This window comes from Podarcis gaigeae, assembly GCF_964106915.1.
Source record: "Podarcis gaigeae genome assembly, chromosome: 15".
NCBI lineage: Eukaryota > Metazoa > Chordata > Lepidosauria > Squamata > Lacertidae > Podarcis > Podarcis gaigeae.
In genome coordinates, this window is record NC_139692.1 from 19,099,989 (window position 1) to 19,126,759 (window position 26,771).

The 26,771-nt window shown below is 45.4% G+C and overlaps 1 protein-coding gene across 1 annotated transcript; it reads right to left on the reverse strand.

The window, feature by feature from the left end:
• Nucleotides 1-95: 95 nt before the first annotated feature.
• TMPRSS5 (transmembrane serine protease 5) lies at nt 96-12,598 on the reverse strand. Its single transcript, XM_083714077.1, is given in 13 exon segments — nt 96-765; nt 768-944; nt 2,048-2,196; nt 2,294-2,392; nt 3,133-3,296; nt 4,848-5,004; nt 5,592-5,635; nt 6,243-6,356; nt 7,876-8,011; nt 9,061-9,204; nt 9,359-9,466; nt 10,537-10,609; nt 12,471-12,598. Coding segments are annotated over 13 exon segments (1,455 nt in total). The 5' UTR covers nt 12,474-12,598; the 3' UTR covers nt 96-678.
• Nucleotides 12,599-26,771: the final 14,173 nt, after the last annotated feature.

Here is a 26,771-nt window from a genome sequence, read left to right on the forward strand (position 1 = left end):
TGATTTCCAGCGTCTGCACGTGGGCAGATGCGATTTCCAGCGCCTCGGAAGTGAGTCCCTGTGCCCCACTGTGCCGGTTTAGCGCAGCTCGCAAGCAGGCAGCTCGGTTCGGGGGTGGCTTGTGGGCCTCTCAAACGACCTCCACGGCCCGCTTCCAGCCCATGGTTGGTGACCCCTGCCTTAGTGGCACACTTTAATTTATTATTAATGGCTATATCTCAAACCTCTTTGCACCATTCTTCCATTTTATATTCTGCTTGCCCCTTCTACTTTCTAGCTATTGTAATTTGTGCGGCTGTCAATAAATTTGTCAGCAAGTCCTTCATAGCCTGTGAACCTTCCACCCCATCATAAATTGATAATAGTGCTACCTCTGGACTTTGGGTCAGCTTTAACCCCGTGATTTCTGCTATCTTCTTAAACACCCTTTGCCGGAAGAAAAATGTACATATTTACACCCCCACCACATGTGAACATGATTCCTTGTTTCGTGTCCTCACACCCCTTTTGTCCCAGAAGTGCAAGAGCTTGTGTGAGTCTCTCCTGCACTGCTAAAGGGCTCTGTAAACATAAGAGCCCTGCAGCTGGAGCAGACCAAAGCCATCCTAGTCCAGCATCCTCTTCCCTGCAGCATCCCTGTGGATTATGTGGTCCTCAGGATGCTCCAAATGTGTGTTCTCACATGGTGAATATTTGGGTAGGTGGCAGGAATATCATTGCAGCCAAGTGTTCCGCTGCAATGATGGTTGCATGAACTGGCTCCAGCAATCCCAACCTCGCTCCCCACTCACCTCCATGACATGATGGATCCAGTCCAGGAACTCTGCCACCTCTGTATAAACACCAGGTTGTCCAGGCTCCTTGCACCCGGTCCTCTGGCTCCCAATCCCCACCAAACGCCAGACGTGCTCAAGCAGACAAACCAGAGGTCCTCCCCACGTGGCCTGCAAATAGCAAGGAGATGGTCTCTGATATGTGTAGATGTCCTGGTCTCTCAATCCAGAGGGAAATAGGATTTTTATTTTATTTTATTAACCTGGCCCTCTCCTGTAACCTAGACACTCTGCTTTTTACCAAGCTATTCTTAATTCAGGGAGGAGACTTATTTCCACCAAGTTTGCCTGTTTAGAACATCTATAGCGTCCCTTCCCATGACAGTGTTCTCTGGGTGGCTTATGAACAATAAAACATTAAAATCCAGTAACAGCCAGGGGTAGAGGAACAGTAAACAAATTCCAGCATTAAAAAGGCAGAAGAAGAGAAGACATAAATGAAACCAGCAGAAGGGAGAGCTGCTTTATCATGTTTAAACAGAAAGGGAAAGAATTTACCATCCATGGAGTAGAGAATGATTGATAAACATTTGCTTTTTTCTTGGGAAATATCCATTTTGTACAGGAAAGCAACTTAGACAAGGTTCTATAGACCTCATTGGCTAAAACCAAGGCACTGTCAGCTCTGTTCCATTTTGTCTCTCTGCGAATACGTGTATGCAATTTTAAAAATGAAGTCTCTGAGCCCTTTGACTTGAGGTGATGTAAGGAAACGTAACGCAGGAAATTCTGTATTCTGTCGCTCAAATTAAAACCTGCTCCTTCCTGAATGCAAAGGCAATTTGGAAAGCTATGAGAACACTGGGCTCTGATTTTACTTTTTAATAAAATAACTTTTGTCAAATGATTATTTCACTAATATGTAATACAGTTTGAAAACAATCATGTATTTTAAACTACTTTTCCTTGGATTCTCGGCATTCTGTAGGGTTTCCCTCACCCTTTAGGGACTCCTCTCACCAGAGACGGATTTAGGCAGCGCAGACGATTCTGCTGCAATGGGCACTGAGCCTAGGGGGTGCTGCAACTTTGACATTGTGAACTGAGCAGAACAGAAGGCAAGAGGTGGTGGGAGTTCCAAATTTTGGTCTCGCACAGTGCGCCGCTGAAATTTGCAAGACCAAAGTCTGCATTTGCTCTCACCCCGGTATTTCTGACCCCACGTGCCCCCTATCCCACTACAACTGCAAAGCCACACATTTCCCAGCTATTACCTTGCAAGCCTCAGTGTTTTCATCCAAGTAGTGGGCACAGAGCATTCTAGGGCTGAGCTCCCCTGCCATCCTACATGAGCTGTTGCACTTCTGGGTGCTGAGCAGGGTCACTGGCACTTCCATCAGCGTCTCAGCAGGGTTACCTGTGGCTGCAAAACAAGCAGCAACACCCTGTTCCTTGCAACAGTGGTATCTCTATATACATAAACATTTTTTAAATAAAATCTCTCTAGGTTTGTTACTTACCATTTTCTAATCTTGTGGCGTCCTGAGCCGAAATCCAGCATGTGCTTCCGCTAGGGATGTCTTGATGGTACTGGGGCAAACACACAGCTCCAACAGTATCTTGGAAGGAAGGATATATATCTTATAGCCATTGAACTGATGGTGTAGGACAAGGGTCCCCAACCTGCGGCCCATGGAGGCCTTTTAACCAGCTCACGAGCTGCCCCCAAACCGAGCTGCCTGCTCGGCAAGTCCCTGCGTGCTGTGCTAAGCCGGCGCAGTGCAGTGGGGGGGCTCTCTTCCGCAGCTCCAGAAATTGCTTCTGCGCATGCCCAGATGCCGGAAATCGCTTTTGCGCAGGCACAACCTTTGGCGTCTGGGCATGCGCAGAAGCAATTTCTGGAGCTGCGGATGTGTGCAGATACGATTTCTGGCATCACGTTGCACCTGTCCAGCCCATGGAGGTTCTCCGCGGGAGTGATCCGTCCCACGCCCAGTAAGCCTTGCCGACCCTTTAGCCTTTGTGCCAAGAGCAAAGCTTATGGTGTGAGAGTCCTTCTCAAAGTGGGATGGATGGTGGCTGTGTGTCCTGCTTTGCAGTGGCCACTCCTTTCTTTAAAAGGATGCCCAGCCCAAGTCTGGTTTAAACATTAAGCACGATATGAAGTTGCCCATCAACAGTTATCAAAACCTGGACAACAGAATGAGGAAGCACCCTATGGTGAAATTAATTGCATTTCCATTTGAATTATAGCAATTATTTATAAATGTGCACTTACATGTATAAAGCTCCCTTTGCAAATCTGGATCCTTTGTTATGGATAAATGGCCCACCATCGCCGGCTGCTGGCACAGCTCACCTGAGAAACGCAGAGGCTCCTTCAGCTTCAGCATTGCAATGTCATAGTCGGGGCTCCTGCTGCTGTAGTTGGGGTGGGGAACCGCCTTCTCCACTGCCACTTCCACCTGCTCTTTGCCACTGGTGTGGTCTTCAAGCCCAGCAAAGGCCACCCAGCCGGAAAGTCTGGAATGAAACAAAAATCCTGAACATGCTTGGACTTCCACTTCTGCCTCACTGGGCTTTTTCGCTTCCATCTCCAGAGGATGAATGTGCCAGATATTCAGAAAGGGTTTCAAGACCGAATAACAATGATGATAGTAATAATAATAGTTTATTATTTATACCCCACCTATCTGGCTGCGTTAAAAATGTGATAAAACATCAAACATTAAAAACTTCCCTAAACAGGGCTGCCTTCAGATGTCTTCTAAAAGTCAGATTCATTTATTTCCTTGACATTGGATTGGGAGGGCATTCCACAGGGTGGGCGCCACTACCGAGAAAGCCCTCTGCCTGGTTCCATGTAACCTCACTTCTCGCAGTGAGGGAACCGCCAGAAGGCCCTCGGAGCTGGACCTCAGTGTTTGGGTTGAACGATGGGAGTGGAGACGCTCCTTCAGGTATACTGGGCCGAGGCCATTTAGGGCTTTAAAGGTCAGCACCAACACTTTGAATTGTGCTTGGAAACGTACTGGGAGCCAATGTAGGTCTTTCAGGACCGGTGTTATATGGTCTCAGTGGCCGCTCCCAGTCACCAGCCTAGCTACCGCATTCTGGATTAGTTGTAGTTTCTGGGTCACCTTCAAAGGTAGCCCTACATAGAGCACATTGCAGTAGTCCAAGTGGTCCATCCACCTGTCTCGTTTTGCATGGAAAAGCCCAACATGTTTGGAAACAGTGGGGAGACGTGAGAAAACTTGTTTGCATACCCTCTCTCCTATATACTAAGACCTTGCCTGAAGAGTTCATTACCCAACACCCCAAAAAACCTGGAGATGGGACTGCATCAAGTGCCATCCATAGGTAAGGACCATAGCTTCCTGGTACAGCATCTGTTCTTCATGCAAGAGGTATCGGGTTTTATCCCCAGCATATCCCATTTAAGTCCCTGGAGAGGTCCTGCCAGCTATGGTGGGTAATACTGAGCTGGATGGACCTCGATGTTCTGGCTCAGTATGAGGTTGTTGCACATTCCCCCAACAGTGACATCTTCTGGGGGCAATACCACCCATTCTGTTCCCTCCTCAAAGCCAATGACACCTAGTGACCCTCACTGGCTTCCCTATGCAAGAAACCTTATTAAGTTTTGCTAAGTTGCTTCTGTTGCTCTCAATTGATGGGGCCATTAGCAGAGGAGAGCAGCCTTCCCTTTTTTACTCCATGCATGGTCCTCCATCCAGATAAAAATGGTGTCTCAAGGCTGAGCCGATTATCCACTAAGTAAGATGGTAGGTAGCCAATGACTTACCTATGAGCTATGCAGCGGGAGGACTTGTCCATGCAATTACAAATTTGCATCTCTACACAAAACTGTCCAGAAGAGCTGGGACAGCTCAGTCGACAGTGCATGAAACTCTTAATCTTAGAGTCGTGGATCTGAGCACCACATTGGGCGAAAACAGGGTTGGACGAGATGACCCTTGTGGTCCCTACAATTCTATGAAAAACCGACAAAGTTTTGGCCAAATCTGCACCTTCTTTCCTGCTGTTGGAGTCAGATTCTCCCACACTTACTTGTGCATGCAGTGAGCAGCTGTGACGATCCATTCCTGCGACACCATAGAGCCTGCGCAGAAATGGTTGGCCTCGTGATAAAGGGTGACCTGCCACGGCCAGTGCCCCGGAGATGGGTCCTTTCTCTCCATTGCCTGTGGAGCCTTGGAGCCACACTCTGTGGGGAAGATGAAAGGTGGGGGGCTTACTCCTCAGATTAGCTCCCAAGGAATCTGAGAGAAAAACAACTTTTGCTTGAAAGAGTGTTGAGGTGTTCCTAGGGTGAAGGGCCACATCCCAGCATCCTTTAAGAATGTGAAGGTTCCTGAGGCCCACCTCAGTTTTGTGCAGATTGGACCTCAGTCACAGCAAAGGATGGGAATAAAGCATGTGTATTTAATGCAGATAAAGGCTCTCAACGTGCAAATGGCTGCACACATTTCATTTTGCACCCAGACTGTGCATTGCCTTAGATCAGGCATAGGCAACCTTCGGCCCTCCAGATGTTTTTGACTACAATTCCCAGCATCCCTGACCACTGGTCCTGTTAGCTAGGGATCATGGGAGTTGTAGGCCAAAACATCTGGAGGGCCGAAAGTTGCCTATGCCTGCCTTAGATGTTTGTTTGTCTGCTTATGAAAGATGGCTGGATGTGAACAACATTGGATTTGGCTATTGGTGAGAAGGTGCTTTTTTTCAGGGCAAATCAGGACACCAATGTATGATGGTTTCTGAAGTACCATAAGGTGAGTTTGGGTTACTTACCAGAACATTTGAGGGCCACAATCCGACCTGAAGGGCATCTACTCCTGAATAAAACAAATAGGTGGTTAAATGCTGTGAAGCCCAAACAGACCCATTATGCACAGCCACGACAATTTCTGGATACAACAGTCTGAGGAAATTGGTAAGCTGATAGAATCCTCTTGACTGATCAAATTTCTGTGGCATTTTCCAGACAAATATATCCTAAGGCAGATTACAAAGAACCAATAATAGGCTGGCATCTGCCTGCCTCAGGAGCATAGGGGCCAAGGTCCCTTTGACCCCCCCCCAATAAAATATCTGCCCCCCCCAATATTTTATTCATCCTGCTCAGGAGATATTACTGCAGCAAAAACTTTAACAAGTGGTTGTAGGGGTGTGTGAATTAAAATGTACAGTACCCAGGGGAGGGGAGTCACGGGATTCAGAGAATCCCTATTTTTGGATTTGAAATTGTTTTGGCATACAGTTGTGTGTGTTTGTTACTATTGTTTCCGTTATGGTGATTTCTACTTTTGGATGGTTGGAAAATCTAATAAAATGTTGTTTTTTTAAAAAAAGAAATTGGATGCCACTCAAAAAGTCTGAAATCATGTTTTGACATTAAACAAAAGGAAGAAAATAGAAGTTCAGCTTAATCAGGGGACCCACCTCATTTGCCACTTATTCTTGATGTTTCGTTTCCAGTTGGGCAAAATCTGAGCAAACTCTTGGGTGGTGTTTAGCTTCACATCTGTTAGGTTTACCCCTTTGTGGTGGGTGAGCCTGCAGGAGTGACAGACAGGAATCATCACTTTGGGAAAAATCATACCAGTGTGTGTGTGTGTGTGTGTGTGTGTGTGTGTGTGTGTTCATGAATCTATGGAGCCACTGGCTCTTCCTACATTGGTATGGACTACTCCAGGGATGCCCTCCAGATGTGGTTAGACTGCAGCTCCCATCAGCCCCAGCCAGCCTGGCCAATGGCAAAAGATGATGGGAGTTGTAGTCCAGAACACATCTGGAAGGCCAAACATTGGCTGCCCATTGGCTGCTCATTGGCTGGGACGCCTACACCACACTTCAACATGAATTTTCATGTCAGTTTGCAAATAAAATAAAATGAAATGAAAAAGACCACATCGATTTAAAAAATGTTCAAAATAATCAAAGCTAGTATTTTTTGAAATACATATTAACAATAAAATCTGAAATTATATATATATATATATATATATATATATATGCTTTCGTAGATTTTCGTAGATATATATATGCATTTTTAAAAGCCTGGGAGATGTTGATCTGTCACTGGCTGAAGCCTGGATAGCAGCAAGATCTTATAAGTGATTTGTATCAGATTCTAGTTTGCAATGTGTTATTCAGTTCAACATTTTTATGGAATTGGCAGAAATGACTGGCAGAATCCGAGACCTAGGAGAAGAGTTGGTGGAAGAAGATTGGAAGAAATTTAAAGACTATCTGCAGAAACACTGTAAAATTAATGAATGTTAAAATGATGTTGGATTGAAAATAAGTGGCATTAGCAACAAAGTTAATAAGAATATGCAAAAATGAATTGATAATGGATGAAAATATAGAGTTATAAAATGTTAAGATATAGAGTTAAGATAAATGAAAGAGGGTAAGGATTTGCTGATTTGATTATGTAAATGGGAACCTGATTTGATTATGTAAATGGGAACACAAGAAGGGGAGGTGTGAGGAGGTCAAAGAAACAAGCAAATGAGTTTAAAGTTATGAAAAACGGATTTTTTAATTTTTTCTTATTTTCTTTTTGTCCTTTGTATGTTGTATTTTTATTTTTTTATTTTTTCATGTATTTTTGTACTCTTGTTTTTGTAAAACTTTAATAAATATTTCTTAAAAAAATAAAATAAAAACAAGTTGTAAACCACTTGCAGATTCCTTTGTAAATGTGAAATGGTATGGGAATGATTTAAATACATTTGAATGAATGAATGAATGTTAAGTGGTACGGGAGAGTGTCTCTGAGTGGAAAGTTTGAGAGGCAGAAGTGGTACCGAAAATAAAAACGTCACCCAGAAAATTAGCAAAGTGTGTGTGTGTTTGTGTGCATGTAAGAGTGTGCTACAACCAGACCTGGAAGACTACAATTTCAGTGATGCGAAATAATGAAACCTCTGGAGGGGTTCTGTAGATATCCAGGACAGGTTCCATATCTTGTGAGCTGACGGACTGATTTATGCAACTGCCTTTCATAGACAAGACAACAAAGCGTGGGGGATTGGGAAGATTTGACACCCCATCTGGCTGCACTTACCGGGCGTGACCCAGCCACCTGCAGATTTGCATCCCCAGGGAGACATCCCAGTTTTCATGGCATACCGGAAACCAGTTGGATTGACCCTCAGCCTGCACTTCCAATAAGAAGTTGCTTCTGTTTATTCTGAAAAATACTAAAACGGGGTGGATTAAAAACCTCATCCTGCTGGACTTGATCTGCTCCTGCTGGGAAGGAATTCTGTATTATCCATCATTTTGGGGCAATCAGGCCTTCACAAGGCATTATTATTTTTTAAGGGGAGATAGTGGCAGCAAGCGGTGTAAGGAGTATGCAGCTGTGTCTACTTCTTTCCGCTTTTACCTGGTTGTTTGCAATAGCTAGATTCCTTCTATGAGCCTCACTAGGGATCTTTCACTCATGAATTGTGCTCCTCAAAAGTTCTGTTATCCATACAGCCAGCACCCCCTAAACACATTCCACCTTTCTTCTAAGCACATTGGGATGAACCTGTCAGTTTTGAGTTCTCTCACTTTCTCATTTTTCCAGTCTTCAGTTCATTAGAGTTTGCCATTTTTTTTTATAAAAGAGTTCATTTAAAAAATGTTGTGTTAGTCACTGTAATATATATATCACCTGTATCCTGCATTCTCTGTCTGCTAGCGCTAGGGATTTTGCAGTAGCGGACAGGTGAGCTTCAATCTTGTGCAACAGAGGAATCCAATGCAACAGTTGCAGTTAGGGTTGCCAGATCAGAAACATCCCAGACCCTGAGATTTCAGGGCCCAAACCTGAGACCCTGGTGGTGTCACAGAGGCAGACCCTGATGATTCTTCCTCTGTACACCCTCCATCCACTGAGCCCTGGAGATAGAGGTTGTTTGGGACAGGGGAGGGCAGCTCACGGTGGAGAGTCTATGCAATTTTGCAGCTGGTTCCTGGTAATTGAAGCTTGGGAACAGCATGCATAATTGTAGTATCAATCAATCAATCAAAAGCACTCTTGCCCACCTGGAGATTCAAGCCCTTCCCCTGCCGCCCTGGAGGTCCGGCAACCCTAGCTGCAGTAACGGAAACTTGTGCAACCCATTGCGCAACCCATTGCACAACAAAGCTACCAACAACATGGTTATGCGTTCTTTTGCACAACAACACCCATTTCACGGGCAAAACGAGTACACCTCTTTAGTGCCTTTAACTTAGTGCTACATTGGAGATTCCAAACCTTTTTTGCTGCCAGCGTCTCCAGCGAGGGCGTCTTGGTCTTTCTCCCCTTCTTCCATCGTTTCCCTGCACCTTGTTAGAGCAGCCTCTGGGCCCGGGAGGGGGAACGACCCCTGAAGGGGAAGGGGCTTCTGCAGTTGTTTCACTAAGAGGACAATGGCAGAAGGAGGGTGGAACAGCAGCCTAGATACTGCGCCCCACATAGTAACCACCAGAGCTGGGCTACCGAAGAAGCAACTTATCTCCATGTGCCCACTTAAGCCTGGCTATGCACAACCTCCCAGCTGGCCTGTACTTACCCAGAAACCATACCCCAATGGTTGTTCCAATCAGCAAGCCAAAGGATCCCAGAAGCAAGAGGCACCTCTGGGCTGTGCAGGAGTTTGCAAGAAATGTTTTTGAAGGCACTTGATACAAAAGGAGAGAGAAATTAGATTATGGGGTGGGAAACTGAAATATCGGAGAAGGGCTGTAGCTCAGTGGCAGAGCTTTTTGCATGCAAATGGTCCCCAATAGCATTATCAGGTAGACCTGAGGATGTCCACTCCCTGAAACCCAGAGAGTTGATGCCGGTACTGAGCAAGACAGACCAAGAATCTGATTTGGTATAAGGAAGCTTCCTCCTTGTTCCTATAATCCTGTTAGTGCTCTGGGTTTCATCTTGAGAAAATATTGATGGCAGGAGATGGAAAGCAGGAGGAGGAAGAAGATGACCACCTCAAGCGACAGGATCCACAGGGGCAGCAGATCCCAATACAGTGGTACCTTGGTTTATGAACTTAATCTGTTGGGGAAGTCCGTTCTTAAACCAAAACTGTTCTTAAACCAAGGCGTGCTTTCCCCAATGAGGCCTCCCGCAGCTGGTGCCCTTCCACCATTCAGATTCCATTCTTAGACCGAGGTAAAGTTCTCAAACCGGGACACTATTTCTGGTTTTGAGGAGTTTGTAAACCAAATCGTTCTTAAACCGAGGTACCACTATAGAAACCTGTATTCAGGGCCAGCCCATTCATGAGGCAAGGTGACTAGGATTCATCAGGGCAGCAGATCCCGATGTCAGTCTTCCTTCCAGTGTGGGAGCCAGTGTGGTATAGTGGTTAAGAGCGGTAGACTCATAATCTGGTGAACCGGGTTCACATCCCCGCTCCTCCACATGCAGCTGCTGGGTGACCTTGGGCCAGTCACACTTCTCTGAAGTCTCTCAGCCCCACTCACCTCACAGAGTGTTTGTTGTGGGGGAGGAAGGGAAAGGAAAATGTTAGCCGCTTTGAGACTCCTTAGGGTAGTGATAAAGTGGGATATCAAATCCAAACTCTTCTTCTTCCCCACTTGTTCCTGATGTGAATTGTCCCTCACCTCTTCTTCCCTGGTGGGGAGGGGGGTGCAGTTTTGGGGTGCCAAAATGTCTTGGGCTGGCCCTGTCTACTGCCCACCCAGTTTTTATAACTCCCAGGTCCAATCCCATAAAATAGCTCACCATTCTCTTCCGACACCCATGATCTCTCTTCCCCCTTTGCCTCTGAGGAGGGACCAGGATTGTGACTTTGAACCTGAGGGTCAAACCACACATGACATTTATTTGCAGAGGGAGACGGCTGAAGGTCAACACTATTTGGGTGGGTGGAGACAGCAGTTTTGTGGCAACTGAAAGGCTAGAATGGTCTTACAGCATAAATTTTCAAAGTCTAAAGTCCATTTCAAAAGCGTTATATACTGTTAAATACCTTTCTGCCAGCCTCTAAGTTTATGAAAGCGAGAGTTGTATGTAAGCCACCCATCAGTCATTCTGGATCACATCCTGACAAACCCAACCACTGAACGTTTTATCAGTATTTATCTTATGGAGACAGTTCCCTTCAAGAGCACAAGGACTGCCAGGACTTACTAAATGAAACAAAACATTCCCTGCAGGTCTCCAATGTCATTTATCATGCTGAGTGTGAGATGCGACAGTCAGTTTGTGTGTAAGAACATCAACTGACCCACGCACATGTTTTAGGAATCATACTGTAAATCCACTCCAAACTTGAAAAAAATATATCTATCAGAACAACCACTTGCAAAGCACTTCGGTCTGGAAAATCACAGCCCCTCTGATTTATCAGGTACTGCAAGAGAGAAACTACCTTGTTCCGGGAACACTGGAAACAAGATAAAATGTCTGGATTTATAGACTTTTAACCTTGAGACCATATGGCCCCACTTTGGGACATAGTAATACCTGCCACCACTTAGCTTCAGCAAATGCAATATGGTAATATTTTTGCTTTGTTAGTCACTGTTAATATGCACACAACCCACACCCCTAGCTAGAAAGAGAGAGAGGAAAAAAATAGGGCTGTATGGGAATGAAAGTTCAAAAAGTACAGCAATTGTAGCTAAGCAAAGCAACCAATTAACAGCAACAAAAACTGGTGATTACCCCATCATTCAGGTTTTGCTGTGTAAATTACCCCCAGCAGTGGGAACAGGAAACCATAGTCTTATAGAAACTTATAGATTCAGACTTCTTGATTGGTTCTAACCAGACAGTTTCATCCTGGAGTCTCCCTCTGAAATCCCTCTGTCTGAGAAAGGAAACGCTTAAGTCAGAAGTGTCTGGAGAGATTGAAATGATCCCACTTCTGGTTTCTGAACGCTGCTATTTCTGATATCAGAAATTTTGTTTCCATCTGTTCTTTTGCACAGAGACTGGCCTGTTAGTACATTGCAAAAAGGGCATTACCTGAAGGGAGTGTGTGGCTTGGACCACAACGGAATCTGAATCAAATTTGGTCAAAAAGATCTAATTATATTTCATGACAAATCTAGTGACACACACCAAGAATGTTTGAAGAAACCACCCCTGCAAAAGACAAAAAATAGGCAGAGTGATTTACCAATGTTTCTGACTTTGAATTGGCAGGGAATGTTGGAGGATGAGTGATAGATGCACATCATCAGTCATTTTATTTCCAGATTGCCCCTTGCTCTCCTATCTCCACAAGTGTAGGATGCCAGAGTCACGCTTGAGATGCTTGAGATATTCTGCAGCTCATGAAGCCATCGGAGAAGAATTTAACAGGGGTATCTTACCATTAAATGGGACGCGGGTGACGCTGTGGGTTAAACCACAGAGCCTAGGACTTGCTGATCAGAAGGTTGGCGGATCGAATCCCCGCGACGGGGTAAGCTCCCGTTGTTTGATCCCTGCTCCTACCCACCTAGCAGTTTGAAAGCATGGTCAAAGTGCAAGTAGATAAATAGGTACTGCTCCAGCGGGAAGGTAAACGGCATTTCCGTGCGCTGTTCTGGTTAACCAGAAGCGGCTTAGTCCTGCTGGCTACATGACCCGGAAGCTGTACGCGGCTCCCTCGGCCAATAAAGATGAGCGCCAAATGGTCAGGGGGTCCCTTTACCTTTTTATCTTACCATTGCAGGGAATTCCAGTGGGTCAAAATGATGTCTGGAGCTTCAGTTCATCGCTTCAAGATGTAGGAGATGGAGGCTGAATAGGGCCAAGCTGGTGACCCATCTTTAAATAGGCCACTGGCTCAGATTCCTCTCCTAGTGCATCCACAATCCACACACCTCCTACCCCAACAGTGAATAGAGCCATTGTTTTAGCCAGGAGGTCAGGTGGCTGGTTGGTTGATTTCCCCTTTATCGCCAACCAGCTGATGGGACACCTGGAAAGAGAGACAAGCATGTGGTTGCTTAGCAACCCCTCCTCTCTCTCCCAAACCAGGAAAGATGCCCCAACCTGCATGGTGCAGGACAACCTTCCTGGGTGCTTGCTCAGAGCGAAAAGGCTGAGCAATGTTTGCAGTTGATGAAACAGTGTCGAAAGCAGGAACACAGGACAAGGGCTCTCTCAAAATGTTATGGGGGAAGTGAGAAATCACTGTAATTATTGAAGGAAATGGACTCCTATTCCCATCTCTCTAAAGGTCACATGCCATGTCGTCATCACCAAAGCTCCACAGCTGTCCCTCCAACACATGGCTCCTTTGTGTGACGTAAAGTCACCAACTTTTGATGGAGAGAAAAAGAGGTACCAGTTTTTAAGTGAAAGACTATGATCCAGAATAACTTGCTTTTCATGGTGTTTGGTGGTGAACCCCCCCCCCCCGAAGGCTGTTTATTCTACAGTGGTACCTTGGTTCTGGAACACCTTGGTACTCAAACAGCTTGGAACCCAAACACTGCAAACCTGGAAGTAAGTGTTCCAGTTTGTGAACTTTTTCCGGAAGCCAAACATGCTCTGTTTGGAGTGTTATGCTTCCAATTTGAGTGCCACACTTCCCTTTTGAGTGCCATGCCGAGGTCTGTCTGTTTTTGCTATTTATTTTGCATTTTTGTTTTTGCAGCTTTTTTGTTTTGTTTTTGTGATTATGTGGAAGCCAGTTCAGCTACTGATTGATTGATTGATTGATTGTGTGACTGCAGTACATTGATTATTGCTTTCATTTTATGGATCAATGGTCTCGTTAGATAGTAAAATTCATGTTAAATTGCTGTTTTAGGGGTTGTTTTAAAAAAATCTGGAACAGATTACTCCATTTTGCATTACTTTCTATGGGAAAGTGCACCTTGGTTTTGGAACGTTTTGGTTTTGGAACGGACTTCCAGAACGGATTAAGTTTGAGAACGAAGGTACCACTGTATTTGAAAGGGGTTTCATATTTTTAGCACACGGGTGGGAAGTGTGTGGCCCTCCAGATATTGTTGGTCTCCCATCATCTCTGACCGTTCATCCTGCTGGCTGGGATTGGTGGGAACCAGAAGTGCCAGGAAAATAATTTAAATCCCCCAGAGCTGTCAAAGACTGTAAGAGAGGAGTGTGGAACATCTGTAGCCCTCTAGAGATGGACTACAACTCCCATCATCCCTGACCATTGCCCTTGCTGGCTGCTGGGAGTTGGAGTCCAACAACCTCTGGCAAGCATCCTGATTTCTGTTGTCAAAGATATACCCTGTACCACCTAGAAAACACGCCTTCCGCCTATAAAATTTATGTTAAAAAATCCGTATTTCAAAACTCTGTGCCTGCTAGCAAAGTTGTTTCATCCTGTACCAATGCAATACAATTTCTGCCCTTCAAAGAGGTAGCCTTGAATGAAATCAATGGGTTTTCTTGAGTATGCTTAATTTCGGAGTGGGCATTCTTCTTTGACAGATTTCTTTTTTTATAAACTCCCTAATTGCAAGAGTGCTCAAAACGGGCAACATCGAACAATTCAAAATAAAATGTTAAATTAATATATATAATACATATTTTCCAAGATAATGAAGCACTTCTATGTCAACAGAATTCAGCTCCATATCATGTTGCTGCTGTGTGCAAATGGTGGTTTCCTGAGAATCATATTCCACTGCTGGAATGACCTGGGAATAACCCAGACCTTAACTCAATTGAAAATCTATGGAGTTGACTAAATACACTTGCTAGTCAGAAGCAACCCATCAATAAAACCCAATTAATAGAGGCAATAACTCAATCTTGGTTTCACATTATTACAGCTGCAGAACTAAAAAACTTGGTTCACTCCATGGGAAGGCGTTGTAAGGCTGTAATTAAAGTTAAAGGTTGCCCAACTAAGTATAAACAAACTTAGTTGGTCTCTAAGGTGCTACTGGACATTTTTTTTTATTTTTATTCCAACTAAGTATTAACTGACGTGGTGAGAATTTCTATATATCTCATTTTTCCTATGTGTTACACGTTTCTTCTTTATGACTGCTGTTGTAATAAATAATCCTTCATAAAAGCTATTGCATTACATTCTTCATTAAATTATCTTTCCATTGATATATAATTCTATGGTATTACAGTGGTGCCCCGCAAGACGAATGCCTCGCAAAACGAAAAACTCGCTAGACTAAAGCCGCTTGAAGAGGCGCAGTTGCGACGGACCGTGCTTTGCAAGATGAAAAACCTCGCAAGACAAAAAGACTCGCGGAACGAATTATTTTCGTCTTGCAAGGCACCACTGTACTCCAAAAAGAGAGAGTGGTGTTATGAGCCATCAAACCTCGGTAATACACTTTTTCCAAAAGGTTTCCACAAGTTTGGCCACTAGTGTATATTAAGGCAAGCTCATTGGCATTCAGAGAACTTGTTTAACAATGCCTTACCCCAGATTTGTCCTGGCTGCAGAGAGAGGCAATGCAGAATATATGTTCAACAGCTGCCATCCCAGCCAGCCTCATTGTTCTCTGCCTGCTGGCTGTGACATTTTAAAGCCAACTTTCCTCAACCTTCATTACTTTCTCACCAGGACAAAGACAGCCCTCCTTTGTGGTTGCCACTCAATGCTCTCATTTTCTCAAACGGCTGCCAGTAACAAAGCCTTTCTTTTTGTACCCTGGCTTCTGATTGATTAAAAAAGAGAACTTCAAACACACAGAGAGGCAGGGACACATCTTCTGGTGGGTGGGTCAGGGATGTAGGAAGGTGTGTGTGTGTGGGGGTGCGGGCCGCCCTGGGTGTCATCCTGAAGGGGGGGTGATATTTGGTGTGGCCCCCACCTCCCGTGACTCCCCCAAGCCCAGCATGAGGCAAAGCAGCAAGGGGATAAGCAGCAGCTGCTGCGGCTCTCCCTCTTTCCCCGGCTTGCTGTAGGCTTGGGAGTCGCGGGGCGCCAAATGTCAACCCCCTTCAGCCTGAAGAGGGGTGACATTCAGCCCCCCCGTGCCGAGATTGCCCCCCGGGGAGGATTGCGCAGCCGCGTCCATCGGCCCTGTGGGTGGATCGCCCTGCCCCTTGGGTGGATCTTCCCCACCACAGCTGTCATTTTTTTTCTTTTTTAAAGGGAAATTCCCTTATTCTGAATAGGATTCCTCGCAAGAAAAGGGAAAAGTTGACAGCTATGGTCCCCACACCTGTGGGCAGATCGCCCTGAACCCCGGGTGCATGGCATGTGTGCCGCTCAGGGTGCCAGAGCAACCAGCTCAGTCACTGGGGTGGGTGCCAATTATTCTAATATTTTAAGGCCAAACTAAATGTGATGTGAACCATCCATGGTTAGATTGCCTGAGATACCTTTTAGCCCAAGTGTTAGCAAACAGGCTTCTAGATCCGGCCCACGGACCTTCCGTCCGCTCGGTTAGTCCCTGTGCGCTGAGCTAAATTGGCACCGCCGTGGATGCCTCACCTCACAGGGGCTGACTTCTGTGACACTGACACGGCTTTGGCTTGGCTGCAGGAAGCTCCTGCAGCCTATCCAAAACTGCAGATGCCTCTGGGCGGGTGGCGGTGCTGAGGCTTCTGCAGCCAATCCGAAGCCTCGTTGCCCACACACTGCGGTAAACCCGGCGTGGCCATGGACGGAGAGGCTGGAGGGTCTGGGCCGCGCCATGGGCATCGTGATGGGCACATTGCGGGGCTTCAGCCGGAGCTTGGCACACCTGCTGGTCTCGCACCTGGCGCCTGGTTCGGCGCTGCTGTTGCTGGTGTCCTCAGCGGCTGCACTGGAGCAGCTGGAGGGCGAGCTGTGAGCCGCCTGCCCAGCGCTCTATGTGCGCAGCCTGCCTGCTGACCTGGCCTCGGACAACAGGCCGCAGTGTGTGGTGCATGCCACCTGGGAACTCCATGGGGATGGGCCAATGGAGCGGCTGCTGCTCGTCAACAATACCGGAGAGCAGGCAACGCCGAGAAGTGCTCCTGAGCACATGCAGAGAGCGTTCCTCCTCCAGGTCCGGAGGCAGCTGGGGGACCGGCTTGCAGGGTATTTATATTTTTCAAAATATAGTCTGGCCCCCCGCATAGTCAGAGGGACAGTGGACCGGTCCCCTGCTGAAAAAGTTTGCTGACCCCTGTTTTAGCCTGAAAAGCAAGTGTATGTGGGGTTTTGTTTCTTAGGGAGGGGTGAAGTGGATCAGGACTGCAGTTCTGCACGGGATGATTATGAATTTCCTCCAGCTCCATATCTCTGGAGACAATAAAGTGGTACCTCGGGTTAAGAACTTAATTCGCTCTGGAGGTCTGTTCTTAACCTGAAGCTGTTCTTAACCTGAAGCACCACTTTAGCTAATGGGGCCTCCCGCTGCTGCCGCGCGATTTCTGTTCTCATCCTGAAGCAAAGTTCTTAATCCGAGGTACTATTTCTGGGATAGCGGAGTCTGTAACCTGAAGTGTCTGTAAACCGAGGTACCATTGCACACTCCTCCTCCAAAGCCTTGATTAGCTGTGGAAAGTAAAGAAAAAAAGGACAAGCAGCTGTATTTTGCCTGCAGATAGTAGTGGCCTGGGGGAGGTATTTAAAGCAGGTTAATGGTATGAGTGGAAAGGGTTAACCCCCTTGACCAGCACTGTGACCCCCAATTCCCCCCTCTCCCAGTTGCTTTTAAGACTAAAATACAAGGGCATGTGGATATGTGATCCCAGACTCAGGTTCTAGGCTAGTCAAGTACAGTTTCGCCTTGGAGTCGTTTTGAACAGGGAAAGGCAGTAATAATAATAATAATAATAATAATAATAATAATAATAATAATAATAAATTTTATTTATATCCCGCCCTCCCCAGCCGAAGCTGGGCTCAGGGCGGCTAACAACAATCAAAATAGTCCAACATTCTAAAAACATTCATTATAAAATTAATTAAAATCAAATTAAGATCAAATTAATGGCAACCATCAAGCAAAATTCTGTGCAGATTGCCAGAAGAGGGGGTCAGGCTGCACCCTGACCAAAGGCCTGGTGGAACAGCTCTGTCTTGCAGGTCCTGCGGAAAGATGTCAGGTCCCGCAGGGCCCTAGTCTCTTGTGACAGAGCGTTCCACCAGATTGGAGCCACGGCCGAGAAAGCCCTGGCTCTAGTTGAGGCCAGCCTAACTTCTCTGTGGCCTGGGATCTTTAGGATGTTTTTATTTGCAGACCGTAAATTTCTCTGTGGGGCATACCAGCAGAGGCGGTCCCGTAGGTAGGAGGGTCCTAGGCCGTATAGGGCTTTAAAGGTTAAAACCAGCACCTTAAACCTGATCCTGTACTCCACCGGGAGCCAGTGCAGCTGGTATAGTACCGGATGAATATGATCTTGCAGCGAAGACCTCATAAGGAGTCTCGCCGCGGCATTCTGCACCCGCTGGCGTTTCTGGGTCAGTCTCAAGGGCAGCCCCACGTAGAGCGAGTTACAATAATCCAGTCTGGAGGTGACCGTCGCATGGATCACAGTGGCTAGGTCAGGGCTAGTAAGCACTGGGCTTGACCCCTGCATAAGACACAGGGATGTGTAGAGGAATGGTAGCAGAAATTCAGTTCAGGATTCATTTGAAGGCAAACTTACTTAATTTGCACTTTCTGAAACAAGATAGGAACGGAAACACAGCCATTCCTCAAAACTCAAATTTCACACAAATTTTACTGTCCCTGGGTGGGCTTGGAGATCTAAAATCAGAGTCTCTCACAGCCCATCCCAGGAGTCCCCATCACTCTGCATCCCAATGACAACAAGGAGATCGCCCTAGAAACAAGGAGACGGCTGATTTGCTCCCTCTTGAGGAGCAGCACTTAAGGGATTGGGCAATTGTCAGGTGATTTTCAAGGTCCAATAGGATTTATCCAGGCCCTATAAAGCCTCAGGACTTTGGTGGAGTTCTTCGGTTTCATGAGGAGTGTGAAGATATGACCTGAGAGAGAGGATTTATTTTCTTTGAAAAAGAAGAAGCTATTTTCTTAGCAAACCACAAGCAGCTTTGTTTTGCCAGTTTTGGGGTAGCTCTGCTTCTCCTTCCCTAAGTAGCACCAATATTTCTCCCCACAGCCTCCCAGCCACTTTGGGAGATATTTTTCCTTGGTCTCATCTAAAGTAGTCAGCAGATGGCAGTAGGGAGCTGTAGCTCCCAGTCACCCAGAGAGCTGTTGCCATTTCTTTACAGTATTTTAAATATCTAATCGTTTCACACAATAATAATCTCTTGAGTTACATGAAAACAATAAAAAAACCCAGCAACATTCAGTAAAGGTTTGTAAAAACTACCTCAAAACACAGCGAAATATTGCAAATTAAAACTGAGCAGGGTACAATTTTTTTAAAAATTAAGAGTTAAAGGCCCAATCTGCACTACACATTTAAAGCAAAATCATGCCACTTTAAACAGACATGGATCCTCCCAAAGAATCCTGGGATGTTGAGTTTGTTTTGGGTTCTGAGAGTTGTTAAAGAGATCCACTACTCCCCTCTCAGAGCTACAATTTGCAGAGTTTCCTGGGAAGGGAAATACCTTGCTAAAGGATTCAGAGAATTGTAGCTCGGGGGAGGGGGGAGAATGGGGATCTCAGCCCCCTTACACTTCTCTGGATTCTCTGGGGGAAACCGGGTGCTTTAAATGTATGGTATACATGCAGTGTGTATACCATTCTTTTTGTAGAAGTGTGTTAATGGGGGAAAGCTGTGCCGCTGGTTTTTCATCTTTTTACCTGCTGTCACTGGAATTGGTCTGAACTAAGTGGGCCTACCTGGAGATGTGGGTGGCGCTATGTCTAAACCACCGAGCCTCTTGGGCTTGCTGATCAGAAGATGGTGGTTCAAATCCCCATGACCGAGTGAGCTCCCATTGTCTGTCCCAGCACTTGCCAACCTAGCAGTTGGAAAGCACACCAGTGCAAGTAGATAAATAGGTACTGCTGCGGCGGGAAGGTAAACGGTGTTTCCCTGTGCTCTGGTTTCTGGCATGGTGTTCTGTTGCACCAGAAGCAGTTTAGTCATGCTGGCCAAATGACCCGGAAAGCTGTCTGTGCACAAATGTCGGCTCCTTCAGCCTGAAAGCGAGATGAGTGCCACAACTCCCTAGGCTCCTTTGACTGGACTTAACCATTCAAGGGTCCTTTACCTTTTTTTTTTTCTTTACCTGGAGATGTGAGGTGTGTGTGTCAAACCTGGGACTTTCTACATGCACAGAATATGCTCTGTCACTGAGCTGTTCCCTTGTTCCGCTTGTGGGTTTCCCAGAGGCAGTGAGGGCAGTCAGACAATTTTAGAGACTCTGGACTTAATGGCCTTAATTCAAAAATATGGAAAGCTACAGCAGCAAGAATTTTAATAGCACAAAACTGCAAGACGGGAGAAATACCATCCAAAGAACAATGGCATGAAAAGTTGATGGAATATGCAGGATTAGCAAAATTGACAGATAAACTGCGTGAAAAAGATAATAGTGACTTTGGAAAAGAATGAGAACCCTTTGTAACATATTTGCAGAAACAATGTAAAAGTATGGACTCTTTGGCAGGGTTTAAATAAACATGCATAATGCAGTTAGAGAGAACAAGAAAGACAATAATGTGATAATATACTACTATATACAGTGGTACCTCGGGTGAAGTACTTAATTCATTCCGGAGGTCCGTACTTAACCTGAAACTGTTCTTAACCTGAAGCACCACTTTAGCCAATGGGGCCTCCTGCTGCTGCCACGCCGCCAGAGCACGATTTCTGTTCTCATCCTGAAGCAAAGTTCTTAACCTGAAGCACTATTTCTGGGTTAGCGGAGTCTGTAACCTGAAGCGTATGTTACCTGAAGCGTATGTAACCTGAGGTACCACTGTATAAGCAGCAGAATGCAACAAACCAGAAATGGAAATGGAGGAAAGCCAAGGGGGAGAGAGGAATTTATGAAACGATTGTTTGGTGGTTAAGTTGAATAATGATGATATATGTATGGAAACCTATATATATATATATATATATATATATATATATATATATATATGGAAAGCTAGTCTCCCCCTCCTTCTCTCTCTGCTGAGCAGGGCTCTCGATTTCTGCCTTGAAGTATTTCCATAGCATAGCCATCACCCAAAGTCATCTGGTTGGTCACCATGGGAATACAGAACTAGACGGTCTTTGGTCAGATCCACCTGCAGGGCTCTTGTGATTTTTGATTGATCTTCTCAGGAGAAAACTCAGCTTTCAACCATGAGCACTGTGTTGTCACTCTGTGGACAGAGGGAGATCAAGCTGCTTCCTTCCGTGTTTCTTATTTATTGAGCTCGAGAAGAGACTCTTCCGTCCTCCCTTGATGTGGTCCAATGCTACTCTATCAAATATTCAGGTTAATGTCAGAGACTATCAAGTGCCCACACCACCGTCTCTCCACAAACTCCCAGAATCTTCATTTTTTTTGTGAACAGCTGAAATTAACTTCTACTTTAGAGACCTGATGCATGTGAGCCCACAGGAGTAAATTGCCCTGTCTCTGCAGCTCCAATTGGAAAGCTGACAGATGACAACTGAAGAGCTGTTTGTGTTTTATTTTGCAGAAAACTTGGAAAACACACACACATACACACAGAGGTAGAATGAAGCAGGTAATTCAAAGAGAATTCTTCCCCGCTCCTTTGATCCTTCTCTGTTGTAGATTTCTGTTTAACCTACCTTCCTGCCTTCCTTAACACTCACTTATGAGATGGTCTAGCTTTTCCTGTGGTCAAAGGGGCAGCTAAAAACACAGCTCAGCAGCTCCAAAAACCATGTTCACAGCAGGAGAGAACATCTGGCCACTCTCTGTGTCTTCCATGTACCGTCTGGATAATCGGATAATCTGCTCCATATTCAATGCATGCAGCACTGCTTCCATTCAGCTGCAGTTCACCTTCCACCAAAACCTATATTACTGTATTGGCCGGAATATAAGCCACACCTTTAAAATTCAAGGGGGAGAAAGAAAAAAGACAATACCCGAATATAAGCTGCTCCCATAAAATTCCGCAGGTACTCACACCCGTTCCGTTTTACTGTATGTCTGTTTCAGCAGCGATATCGTAAAAGCCAATTTTTGTAAGGTCGCGAATTTAAGCAGCACTTTAAATTTTCACGGTCAGAATTTGGGGGGGGGGGAAAGTGAGGCTTATATTCAGGCCAGTACGGTATATGTCTTGTTGTGGCAAAATTACATGACTTATCTAATTACATAACTTACCTGGTCATTTCATCATTCCACCTCATGCATTTCAGTGCAAAGGAAGCACAGTGCAAATGGGCGAAAATGTAATAGAATGCATATTGCTGGTGCACCAAATGACTCATAGAATTGTAGAATCTTAGAATTGGAACGATCCCAAGGGTCATCTAGTCCAACCCCCTGCAATGCCAGAATCTCAGCTAAAGCATCCATGACAGATGGCCATCCAACCTCTGCTCAAAAACCTCCAAGGAACCAGAGTCCACAACCTCTCGTGGGAGACTGTTCTACTGTCAAACACCTCTTATTGTTAGAAAGTTTTAAAAAATATTTAGTCGAAATCTCCTTTCTTGTAACCTGAAGCCATGGAGTCCTACCCTCCAGAGCAGGAGCAAACAAGCTTACTCCCTCTTCTATGTGACAGCCCTTGAAATATTTGCAGACGTCTATCATATCTCCTCACAGTCTCCTCTTTTCCAGGCTAAACATACCCAGCTCCTTCAAGCGCTCTCGTAAGACTTAGTTTCCAGACCCTTGATTCAGGCCCCCAAATACCTAATAGACCACTTCCTTCCCTATGTACTCTCTCAGATGCTAAGATCAGCAACAGAGGCCTTCTTTGTAGTTCCTCTGTCCTCATAAGCTTGTGGGGTGGCAGCCCAGGAGAGAGCCTGCGCTGTGGCAGCCCCTAGGTTGTGGGACTCCCTCCCTGTAAAGGTGTGTCTGACACCCTCATTGTATTGTTTCCAGCAAAAGCGGAAGACACACTACTTTACCCTATCTTTTGACACTTGAGAAGTATATTTTCAGGACCAACCTTATTTCTGGAATTTTGTTTTCAAATGTTTTTAATACAGTGATACCTCGGGTTACGGGGACATGGGTGGCGCTGTGGGTTAGGACTTGCCGATCAGAAGGTTGGCGGTTCGAATCCCCGTGACGGTGTGAGCTCCCGTTGCTCAGTCCCTACTCCTGCCAACCTAGCAGTTCGAAAGCATGTCAAAGTGCAAGTAGATAAGTAGGTACCACTCCTGCGGGAAGGTAAACGGTGTTTCTGTGCACTGCTCTGGTTCACCAGAAGTGGCTTAGTCATGCTGGCCACATGACCCAGAAGCTGTACTGGACCTAATGGTCAGGGGTCCCTTTACCTTTACCTCGGGTTACAGATGCTTCAGGTTACAGACACTTCAGGTTACAGACTCCACTAACCCAGAAATAGTACCTCGGGTTAAGAACTTTGCTTCAGGATGAGAACAGAAATTGTGTGGCGGCAGTGGGAAGCCCCATTAGCTAAAGTGGTACCTCAGGTTAAGAACAGTTTCAAGTTAAGAACGGACCTCCAGAACGAATTAAGTTCTTAACCCGAGGTACCACTGTATTGTGTTTAATCGCTGTAACCTACCCTGGGACTTTGGGGTGAAGGCAACAATTGTAATTGTGATCCTCACAACAACAACCAGTAAATACCAAAAAAATTCACTGGATTGATTTCTATACCAGAATGAATAAGTGAACACTCACCATTTCCACTCCTGTTCCAATTTCGTCAGAATTCTCTGTCATTCCTACCTGTCAGCAGAGGTGGAAGAGGAAATTAATCTCTCTGTTTTGTTTTTGTTTTTCTGCAGCAGACTGACCTGATCCAACACTTGCTTGCAGATTCAGATGCAACAACACCCACTCAGATTGTACGTTCCTCCATGATTTTTTTGATGCAGTTTTGGTGTGTAAAACATACAGAGAAATTACATTTTAAAATGTGCGTTTTGTGGAAAAGTGCATTGAAGAAAAAAAAGCATATTTTATGTAAAAAGTATGTGTGCAACTTAAATGTGCACTCGTGTGCTTTATTTTTTTTAAAAAAAATCCACACAAAACAGGGGGGCACAGCACCAGTGAAGCTGAAATGGGATGAGATCACGCTGCTTAGTTGATCCCAGTGAGTCTTCTTGGCAGATTATGGTGCCAGCATCTCAAGGTCTCCTTAATTGGCAATTACCTTGACATGCATTGCAGCTCAATGGTCCACTGAGGAATCGCCTTCCCATTACGGAGAGAGCTAATGGTGCGGGTGACTTGCTTGGCCTGAAATAATGCCTGGTGGGACCTTGACCTGAGATCCAATTTGAAGTGAAGGTTAGCAAATAGTCTCAGTGGTCACCAGCAACCCATAAGCATGCCAGGGGTCCTGTAGTATTTTTTCAGGTGAGATGCTGGGGCTTAAATGCAGAAAACAGCCAGTTCTGCTCTGTCCACCAGAGAGAAGCAGAAAGTCACATTTTTGGCATTGTGGGTTAAACTACAGAGCCTAGGACTTGCTGATCAGAAGGTTGGCGGTTTGAATCCCCGCAACGGGGTGAGCTCCTGTTGCTCGGTCCCTGCTCCTGCCAACCTAGCAGTTCGAAAGCACGTCAAAGTGCAAGTAGATAAATAGGTACCGCTCCAGCGGGAAAGTAAACGCCGTTTCCTTTCACTGCTCTGGTTCGCCAGAAGCAGCTTAGTCATGCTGGCCACATGATCCAGTAGGTCCCTTGGCCAATAAAGCGAGATGAGTGCCGCAACCCCAGAGTCGGTCACAACTTGACCTAATGGTCAGGGGTCCCTTTACCTTGTTAACCCAAAGGCTTCACCCTCCTTACCAGTCACAGGATCTGATGCCGCCCAGCTTCATTCCATTCTGTAATTGAAGAAAACACAGGGGCTTTACTGGGTCCCATTCTCAGGCTGGATTTAAGTCCCAGAGATGCTGAAAAAGATACCTTTGAGAATGTCTTAGTGCTCTGATCGCAGGCACATTTGTTGAAGTAAGAGTAGCAAAAACACAGCTAAGAAGCTCAGACCAGGCAGAGGGCCTTTTTGGTAGTGGCACCTGCCCTGTGGAATGCCCTCCCATCAGATGTCCAGGAAATAAGCAACTATCCGACTTTTAAAAGACATCTGAAGGCAGCCCTATTTAGGGAAGTTTTTAATGTTTGATGCTGTATTGTGTTTTTAATATTCAGTTGGGTGTTGCCCAGAGTTGCTGGGGAAATCCAGCCAGATGGGCGGGGTATAAATATATTATTATTATTATTATTATTATTATTATTATTATTATTATTAATCATATATGACTGACAATCTGCTTTGGAAATTAAACCAATGCCAAGACTTGTCAACATCAAGGCTTTCCTAATAATAATAATTATTATTTATATGCCACCACCTACCTGACTGGGTTGCCCAGAGAGCCATGTTTTAGACATTTTCCCCAAAAAATTGCCCAGGTTTTTAATTGATTTTATATCTACTGATTTTTGTATTTTTATTGTTGCTATGATAATTGCTTTTATTTCTAATGTTTTTGATCTGTTTTATGGTTCTCTTTTGTAAGCCGGCTTGAAAATCTAGATACACATTTAAATACACGTTTTCAAATAAATAAATATATTTTAACATTCAAAAACTTTACTTGCAGAAACTTACAGATGAATTAAATCATAATCTTTACAGTCACATGCTTATGCTGCCTTCAGATGTCTGCCTCATCCTCTCCCTCTCCCATGATTTCCCAACTTTCCCCCTCATCTACCTCTGAGCTGTGACCTCCCACAAACCATGGTCATAAATCTATACCGTCTTCCTCTTCCTCCTCCCTGGAAGGGTCAGGATGGGGAGGCAGTCTCCACCACTCCTCCTCTGCCCAGTCCCTGACACCTTACGATATTGTGTCCGTTGTGGCTTCTTGGTGCTTCCTCAATGTGAATGTAAACATGGCAGGCAGGTGTTGGTTTTTGCCCTGTCCCAGCTGCAGAAGAATCCCTTCCTGGGAGGCAGAACAGAGCCAGAGCCTTAGAAGAAGCCATGAAGCAGGGTTGAGAACCCTCCTTCCCTCTTGTAACCAGATGCCAAAAAGAGCAACCCTTGTGGGGACCAGAGCAGACCCCCTCCCATTTGGTACTTTCCAGATGCTGTTGGCCTTATAGCTTCTGTCAAGCAAACACAGGGAACTGCCTTATATTGAGCCAGGCTATTGGTTCATCTAGCTCAGTATTGTCTACCTTACCTGGCAGAAGCTCTCCAGGATTTCGGGCAGAGGGCATTCCCAGTCTTTCCTGGAGATCCTGGGCTTTGCACTTGGGACCTTCTGCATGCAAAGACCATGGGACTGATGGGAACTGGAGTCCAACATCTGGGGGGGGGGGTGAGGTTGCAGGAAGGCTGGCCCAGCAATGGGGTCTTTCCTGCTGCTGCCTGGTTTCTTTCTCCCCTGGTCTTTAGGAGATACAGGGGAAACTCAGAAAATTAGAATATTATGGAAAAGTTTGTTTATTTCAGTAATTCAACTTAAAAGGTGAAACTAATACATTCTAATTTTCTGAGTTTCACCTGTATGTTGGCAATGCTCAGCGGCCTTTCCAGGCTGCAGTTCTGAGAAGTTGTTCAACCTCTCCAACAGCAAAACCCACTCTGGTTCCTCCAGCTCTTGGTGTGATTTTTTTAAAAAAAGTGCTTTAATGTATTTTTGTGCAGCCTGGAAATTTCCAGGATGAGACTGACACAACAGAACTTGTCTCCAACTAAGGAACCAGGTAGAGGGCCTTCTCAGTGGTTGTGCCTGCCCTTTGGAATGTCCTCCTATCAGATGTCAAGGAAATAAACAACTATCTGACTTTTAGAAGACGTCTGAAGGCAGCCCTGTTTAGGGACGTTTTTAATGTTTGATGTTTAATCGTGTTTTTAATATTCTGTTGGGAGCCGCCCAGAGTGGCTGGGGAAACTCAGCCAGATGGGTGGGATTTAAATATGATGATAATGATGATGATAATGATGATGACGATGATGACGATGA